This window comes from Apium graveolens, unplaced genomic scaffold (assembly GCF_009905375.1).
Source record: "Apium graveolens cultivar Ventura unplaced genomic scaffold, ASM990537v1 ctg328, whole genome shotgun sequence".
Lineage (NCBI taxonomy): Eukaryota > Viridiplantae > Streptophyta > Magnoliopsida > Apiales > Apiaceae > Apium > Apium graveolens.
The window spans coordinates 62492-70857 of record NW_027418021.1 but is presented as its reverse complement, the minus strand read 5'-3'; the positions used below and the strand labels follow the sequence as shown (position 1 = coordinate 70857).

General features: G+C 33.4%; 2 protein-coding genes across 2 annotated transcripts; one reads left to right on the top strand and one right to left on the bottom strand.

The window, feature by feature from the left end:
• The first annotated feature begins 241 nt into the window (after nucleotides 1-241).
• LOC141701059 (F-box/kelch-repeat protein At3g23880-like) lies at nucleotides 242-4618 on the top strand. Its single transcript, XM_074504701.1, has 5 exons — nucleotides 242-261; nucleotides 2275-2409; nucleotides 2489-2665; nucleotides 2830-2957; nucleotides 3066-4618. The coding sequence occupies exon 5, from the start codon at nucleotides 3066-3068 to the stop codon at nucleotides 4359-4361; it is 1296 nt and encodes a 431-aa protein (XP_074360802.1). The 5' UTR covers nucleotides 242-261; nucleotides 2275-2409; nucleotides 2489-2665; nucleotides 2830-2957; the 3' UTR covers nucleotides 4362-4618.
• Nucleotides 4619-4949: 331 nt separating this feature from the next.
• Nucleotides 4950-6524, bottom strand: LOC141701061 (DEAD-box ATP-dependent RNA helicase 35-like). Its single transcript, XM_074504702.1, has one exon. The coding sequence runs from the start codon at nucleotides 6416-6418 to the stop codon at nucleotides 4958-4960; it is 1461 nt and encodes a 486-aa protein (XP_074360803.1). The 5' UTR covers nucleotides 6419-6524; the 3' UTR covers nucleotides 4950-4957.
• Between the last annotated feature and the right edge of the window lie 1842 nt (nucleotides 6525-8366).

The following is an 8366-nucleotide window of genomic DNA, read 5'->3' as shown; positions in this document are numbered from 1 at the left end:
TATGTCAATGTGAATCCACAATTCCACATAATGCTCACTGTTTTATAGTACAATTGTATTTATTTCACCCTATTTTCAGAATGTGGCCATATGTCATGCTTTTGGTGTGGTACAATTCTATGGGAGAAAATCACAACATCTTCTTGTCCGTGTGTCGGCCCAACATATGGACCACTTCCCCAGAATCTGTAAAATGCTTCACTATGTGATTTTGGACCTGTACCCTGCAGTCTAGCAAAAGAAGAGAACTTCAAGTCAAAGGTGCGTTACTAAACACTTGTCTATATATATTTTCCACCGGGATTTACTTGGTTTTCAAATTTAATCATGGTATAACTGTTCAGGGTATTAAGGAATTTGATGCGACTGTTCAAAGTCTTAGAATAGTACTTAGGATATCTGCAAGATTTGTTCTGATTTACACTCTCATAAAATGTGTAACTTTGTGATGCACATACACTGATGGTTGGTTTTTTAAGATTGGATCTGTTACCAAGTAAAAATCATTTCTTGTGCACCAAATATGCAAGGCTAGTTGGAGGAGTCCTTTTTCTTTTGGTTCTTAGAGGTATTCCTTAAGTTCTTTGTAGATCCTGCCTGAAAATATTAAGCAGAAATAAATTAGGATCTCAATGTCCAAACTCCAAGATAAGGACCTTTGACTGTTCCAGCATTTGCAATGTCTTTTGGCTGCATGTAAATGTTGTTAGCCACAGGAGATGTTTGAGCACGATGCTTGTTGTAGTGAAATTAATGACGCTGCAGTAATTAAATCTACATTAATATATATATATTTATTCATTTTTAATTTTGATTACATTCTTTAAGAGAAACTTGACTTCTTTTCTCTTTTTGTTTGCCTTTATTTAGTTTGTAGTTTTGATTTAAAAGCATTTTTGATTTTGGTGTTCTCAGGAGATCATGTTGTTCAGTGACCTGACCTTAAAGATTTATTGAATTTATGACCCTAATGACTAGTGCTGCTAGTTGCACTAGTGATATTTTTTTTTCAAAATTCCATGGCTTGGTTCCGAATTCTGGCTGCTTGTTAGTATCACCTTTTTCACCCGGGCTCTTCAGTTTTGCCCTCTTAGTCATGACACAATAAGGGTGTTCCCATATTGTTAACTAACTTCATATTCTTTTATTAGATACTTTATTTTAGTTTTTAAACATTACTAAGAGATGAATGTGAATAATGATATACTACTTCATTTCCATCCCCTATAAATAAGTTACTCACTATTCTAGCGAAAATAGCAAAAGTATTAGGATTGTTTGATAGGGAGTATAAATTCTTGAAATGAATATTTGGTAGATGACTTATATTGAAAAGGAATTTTATTAAGACATTATATTTTAGTTGGCTTGCTTGTACTCCACTTTTAATTTTAATACTAGACTAGGTAGACATGAAAAGGTGAATTTTTGATAAGAAAATTGCCATTTATATCGTGATACTTATACAAATGGGATAGAGGGATTTCCTTATTAAACAAGGTAGAAATGATTAACTGAATATGGATTTTCTCTTATATTTTCATATTCGACAAGATAGAAGTGAAAAGATCCCTTGTATCGTCATTAATTGCAAATAGTGTTTTGCTTGTATGTGTAAATGTTTTGTTTAGATGCAGAATCAGACACTTAATTCGTTTAGATACGGTTATAAGATAAGGATTAACTTACAGCTCAAATGCATATATCTTATTACGTACATCATCTTGTTACTAATAAAGGATGTAGATGTATTACCACTAACATACTGAAGGCCTAAAGGTCCTAAACGAACTTCAGAGAGAAGTAATAATCAAACACTGTATATGCTAGATAACTTATAAAAGCTAAGACCGACTATGCTTCATTCGTTACGACTTGGAAAAAGATCTAATAACATCTGGTGTCAAAGAAATGCGGGTAACACAATAAGAGGAGATAAGTTGGTATATTCTAGTTTTGCACATATATTTTCATCTTTATCCATATAGACCAAGTTCTTGGACTCCAACAGTTTACCTTTAAGCAGTACCCAAGCATTTCTTTCACGGATCTATTATGTATCACTTACTATTTTTAGTTTTCGTAAACTGTCTGTAGCTAACACAGTAAGGTGTATATTGTTGTAGCTTGGTGCTCTAAATTTTTTCATTTTTGAATAATTTTGTATACCAACTAGGACATTTAAGGCAGTCAAGGATTTCCAGCATTTACATTTTTTTATGGAAACTAGATTTAAATTGTATTAAATTTGTTCTGTTTCTCGTTTTCGTTCAGAAGAAGAAGAAAAAAGGGGCAAGTTCTCCCCTCATCTTTGGCATATTAAATATGGGAAGAAGCTTGACGAGCACCTACTGTGTGCATCCTGTAATAGATTGCTCTACCAACCTGTGGTTCTTAACTGTGGACACGGTAATTGACTAACTCATATCTAAAGTACATAAACTCAACTGGGGATGCTTTGTTTACTCTATCATCTGACTTACTGCAGTTCACTGTGAAGAGTGTATACACTATCAGTTGTATAAATGTCCGGTTTGTGAATGTCTGCAACCAAATGGATTTGTGAATAAATGCTTTGCATTAGAACATCTGATTAGGCTTCATCTTCCTGAAGAATTCGAAGAAAGAAAACTGTCTTCACTGTGGAGTACCATTCGTCAGCGTGGTATGTCCGAAATCTTTATAAATATTGACTCTCTAGAACTCTTCTTATGTACAAACAATTGTAACATGATGCTTTCTGATATGATACATTATTCCTCTACTTGTTTTTGGGGTCAACTGCAACTTTATACTCATCAATTTGCCTTACTTGATATCTCTACACAGACTCCACTGAAGTTCAAAAGCACAATGATGAAGTTGCTACTGTACACTGTGCAAATCTTGTCTTTCCAGCATGGGTGACTGGCGACGGACCTGTTGTGCATTATAAGTCTGGGTGTGATCACTGTGGGGTAGGCTTTTGATTTATCTATGCCTTATCCCTTGACCACATTTATAATATAAATCATTGTCATTTTCAAAAGAATTCCACTAATGTTTGAATTTTTCTGATTATTCAGATGTTGCCAGTAACTGGGAACCGGTACCATTGCAGAGACTGCAATGGAACATCTGGATTCGACCTTTGTGGAGAATGCTATGAAAATTCCCTGAATCTCCCAGGCCGATTTAACCAGGAGCATAATTCAAAGCACGAGTTTAATAAGATTAGTGGATCAAGAATCAGTTATGCAGGTTTCTTGCAGATAAATGAGAACACCCGTATTATCACCCCCTACATAACAGAGGAGTGTTTAGAAGAAGAGGGTGAATCCAAAAAGTGGATAAGTTCTAAAGGTTCATCAGATTATCAATCTAAATGCAGAAGTTCTAAAGGTCCATCCGATGATGAATCCAAAAGCATGAGAACCTCTACTGGTCCATCACATCAACTACTTGTTACCTTCAAGAACAATCTTGAAAATTTTGAAATGAGAAGATGTCTTTTGTCTGAATTGGTTGATCATAATAGTTGTGTTTCTATCGATCTTGATTATCCAAAGAAACCTCATCGCTGCATCGAAATAGTAAGTTCTTGCAAAGGCCTGGTATGTTTTGTTTTTGATGAAGAATTTGTAATCTTGTGGAACCCAAGTACAGAAAAATTCAGGGAATTGCCCACATATGATCCTGACGTGTACGGCAATGATGCTTATCTTGTTTACGGGTTTGGGTATGATGCTTATAGTAAGGATTTCAAGGTTGTTTCAATCCTTTGCCACAATTCAGGTTTGAACACATATGAGACTGATGTTAGGGTTTTTGGTTTAAAATCCGGTAAATGGAGGCAAGTTGAGGCTTTTCCCTTTGGGGTAGTTCCTAATATTCCTTATGGGCCTCTTGATTATCCTGGTCAGTTTACAAACGGATCTCTCCACTGGTTAACAACTCAATCTACAATTTCTTCTCCGATTATTGTCTCATTTAATCTGAAATCAGAAAGATTTGGAGTTGTTCTTCAACCAATATATGATCTACTCAATGATACCGAACACACTTTGTTGTTAGGTACACTTCGACATAGCTTATGTGTATTCTGCAACTATGAAGATACCCGAGCTGATTTGTGGATACAAAATGAATACGGTGTCAAGGATTCGTGGACGAAGTTGCTAAGCATGCCGGCTTTGAGTGCACCCCCTGCGCTGCTTTATATGTCAGAGAAGCGTGACATTGTGTTTGGAATTGGATCTAATATAGTGGTTTACAGCTGTGAAGATGGCAAGTTCAAGGTCGTGGAGATCCCGGAAATTGCAGACTGTGACTGTTTTGAAGCCACTACCTACACAGAGAGCATGTTCCCTTGTACTGATTGATGTGTCTGCTTCTTGGATTAGTTTGAGTTGTTGAATATATCATAGTGTCACATTCACCATACTACCATAGCTTGAGTTGTTGAATATATCATAGTGTCACCTTCACATACTACCATAGTATCATAGTTTTAGTTGTTGGATTAGTTCAGATGTGATTGATTCTTATATGCAATCCTCTTGCTGTAATTTTTGGATGATACTCTTGGCCACATTCTTCAACTGTTTATAAGTATTTTTCTCTTGGTCACATTCTTTTACTGTTTATATGTATTTTCTCTTGTTACTTGTGTGTGTATGTTGATGTTACTTGTTACTTTCAAATGTGAAAGCATTGTATGTACTTGTGTGATACAAAGTTTTTGACTAAGTTTGGTTTTGTTATTATTAGAAACCAAGCAAGATGGCACTGACATACACAGAGACAGAAACACTTCTATTGCCAGCAAATTAGTACTATTAAGAACTACAGAATACCAGAAACAATACTTTCTCATTCACTTGGAGTATATATATGCATAAGATGCCAAAAAAATTAGGTACACAGATTATGATTATATTGCTAGTCGATACTTAACAATGACCCTCAAAATTACGTTCTAAAGCCTTCTGTCCCAAAACTGTCCCTCATATATGTAGCCACCAACTTGAATATTCTGACGCTCTAGTTTAGGACAATTTTGAATACAATGACTAAGTTCACCACAATTTGCACAGACCTTAAACTGATTTGCATTACCAAAAGCTACTACTTCTGTTTCATCACTCAGCTCAGCTAGCACAGGAGGTACCTTCTGTTTAGCTTCTACCAAGACTTGCTTCAGATCGAGAAGAGTTGTTTCACTCTGCCTCCTGGTGATGAATGTCGTCGCAATTCCAGCTTCTCCACATCTTCCAATCCTATAGACATATTTCTCAATTTGTTCTGGCATATCGAAATTGATCACATGTTGAATATTAGGAAAATCGAAACTCTTTGAGACCACAGCAGTGGCAACCAACACATCTTTCTTGCCTGCTTTAAAAATGGATATTGCATGTTGTCTCTCTTCATTACCTTTACCACCATGAACTGACACAGCCTCAACTCCTTTAGAAATCAAATACTTGTGTATTTTATCGACATCAGCCTGGCTCTCGCTAAATACTAAAACAGGGGGAGGAGTCTTTTCAAGGCCTTTGAGAAGGCATGGAAACTTTTCTTCTTGCTTCACATACTCTACTTCCTGAATGACATTGAGACTTGCTGTACCAACATTGACAATAACAGGTTTAACCAATTCAGACCTTGCAAAATCTCGAATTTTCTTTGGCATAGTAGCAGAAAATAAAATCGTCTGCCTTCGATCCCTAAAGCAATCAATCAATTCCCTCGTGTTATCCTCAAACCCTAAATCCATCATTCTATCAGTCTCATCCAGAACCAAATATCGACAATTATCAAGATTCATCAAATTTCTACTTAACATGTCGCTCAACCTGCCAGGTGTAGCTACGACAATATGAACACTTCTCTTCAAGATCTCCAGTTGGGCCCTCATATCAACACCACCAATGCAAAGCATCGACCTTATAACCGGATAATCATTATACTCCCTCGTACATTCAACAAACTCCTCCACAACATCGTATATTTTCTTAGCAAGCTCTCGAGATGGACATACTACTAAACCTAATGGTCCTTCCCTACCAACAAAAGGCATCACATATTCTTCTTGAATAGCCATCATGATCATTGGCAACACAAATGCCAATGTCTTACCAGACCCTGTCGATGCCATCCCGATCATATCCCTGCCTGATAAAATCACAGGAAGAGCCTGGACTTGAACAGGTGTGGGCTGCACAATGCCTTTCTCTGCTAACTTGACTAAAATAGGTTCCGGAAATTGCATGTCCTCAAAGTTGCATATTGGGGGTGGAACATCTTCACCTTCAACAAGTATTCGATGTTTCTTCCTGATTGTTTCGCAATCTTTATGAGATAGACTTGTGATGGCCAATGGATCATTGTATTGTATACTTTGTGTAACTAATAGACGTTCGTTTATGTATTCCATAACTTTCACCGTGTTGGATACACAAATTACCCTAAACCTTAAAGATCAATGAACTAGGTATGATATAATATTTTAGCTACATTATGGTCTTTATAAAGACTTTGGTACAAACTATTTCAGAATCAGATTCGAAGTTAATAACTTTATAAATCTATATTTCCTAGTTGCATTGCAATTTGCAATTATTAGTTGGTACCTCATAAGTCCCAGGGTTTAGCCGGTTCAGTTGATCGGTTCAGTGCCGAGGGGCAAATTATTCATGACAGTCTAATCTTTACCGTCTAATATTTTTAATAAAAACCTTAGATCTAAATACTAAAATAATATAAATAACTCATCTTTGATGCCTAACAACAAATATATATGTTGTTCGAACCGCAACAACAAATTTATATTATTATTATATATATATATATTATTCAAATTTCAGATTCGGATCCCGTCAATAATAAATATTAATATTATTATTCATAGTATACTAATAAGGTTAGTAGTCCAACTCTCATCCATTATATAATATTTAAAATTAACTAAATTATAGTTTTTAAATAATATAAAAAAATTAATGAAGAGGGTTGTAAAACTAGTTATAATAATCTATATATTTTATTAAACATATATAATTTGGTACTAAAAATAATAAAGTACCTAACATAAGTTTACTCCTATTCTATAAACTTTGTTTTCAACACAAATTTACTTATATAAACTTTATTTTCTTTTTAGTAAGTGTCCATATTCAATCGTGTATTTATTTTTATAAAATACAAAATATTTTTAAGAGAATAATGAATTATATTAAAATTTTACTAAGTTGCATTAAATTAAGTAAAATAACATATATTTACTTTTAATTTGAAAACACTACTAACTACTAAATAAACTATTAACACGAATTGACTTAGTATAAACTTTATTTTCTATCAATTAATGTCAATCCTACGCCGATTTACTTTCAAATTGGATAATATTATTTTAAAAATAATAGGTAATAAAATAATTTTAGTGACATTTATTAACTTTTAAACTGAAAGTTATTGACTTAACGATTATATTTGTTACCATCTATCACATGGGTTATATTTAGATTATATTTTTTTTATCGTAGATAACCCGCAGTCACCCTACGGATTCACGTAATAACCTGCAAACCACGTGAATCAAGGTAAACCGTATTTAAGCGACATGCTTTGACTAAGAGGCATAATCATAAATTCTCCTCTCGTGAGATTCGAACATGTGACCAAGAGGATAGTTATCCTCTCTTTAAGCAACTGAGTCAACCCTTGCGGGCTAGATTATATTAGGTAATATTAAATTAAGTATAATAAAATCTATTTATTTTTAATTTGAAAATTGATATTTATCGATACTTAATTAATATTAAATAAGCTATATTGAAAAAGCTAATTATAGGATAACTATAAAATAAAATTAATTAATATTAAATTATCTAAAATAACATATATTTGGTTCATAAGTATATACAATTCATTTTACAAAAACAAAATTAATATATTAAATTTCTATATCAAGTAAAACAATGTAGAATTAGAAGTATAGTGAAAAATTTTATAGCTGATTTGATTTCGACTACATAACTATTTTTTGCAAGTACCAATTTAATATTTAATATTAATATATTACTTTCAATTTGTTTTTCGCACAGATTGTGAATTCAATTTTCTAAAAAAAATTATTCGATATTTTTAATCTCGTTATCGTGTTTAGCAGGAGTTATCAACTATCTATATTAATAAACGAAACCGTATTTTTTTAAACACAGGAGGTCCCAAATCATGATATTCACTAAAATATTATACAATCGTTTTTAAAATTTTATGTAATTAAATCTCAAATAACACAAATTAACTTCCATTCTTTGTAAACTTTATTTTAACTTCAATTTTTATTTGTTAGTATATATACGAGCGTCAAATTTAATTTT

What these genes read in the sequence shown, in the direction of transcription:
- LOC141701059 (XM_074504701.1), top strand. Translation starts at nt 3,066, where the DNA reads ATGTTGCCAGTAACTGGGAACCGGTACCATTGCAGAGACTGCAATGGA.
- LOC141701061 (XM_074504702.1), bottom strand. Translation starts at nt 6,418, where the DNA reads ATGGAATACATAAACGAACGTCTATTAGTTACACAAAGTATACAATAC.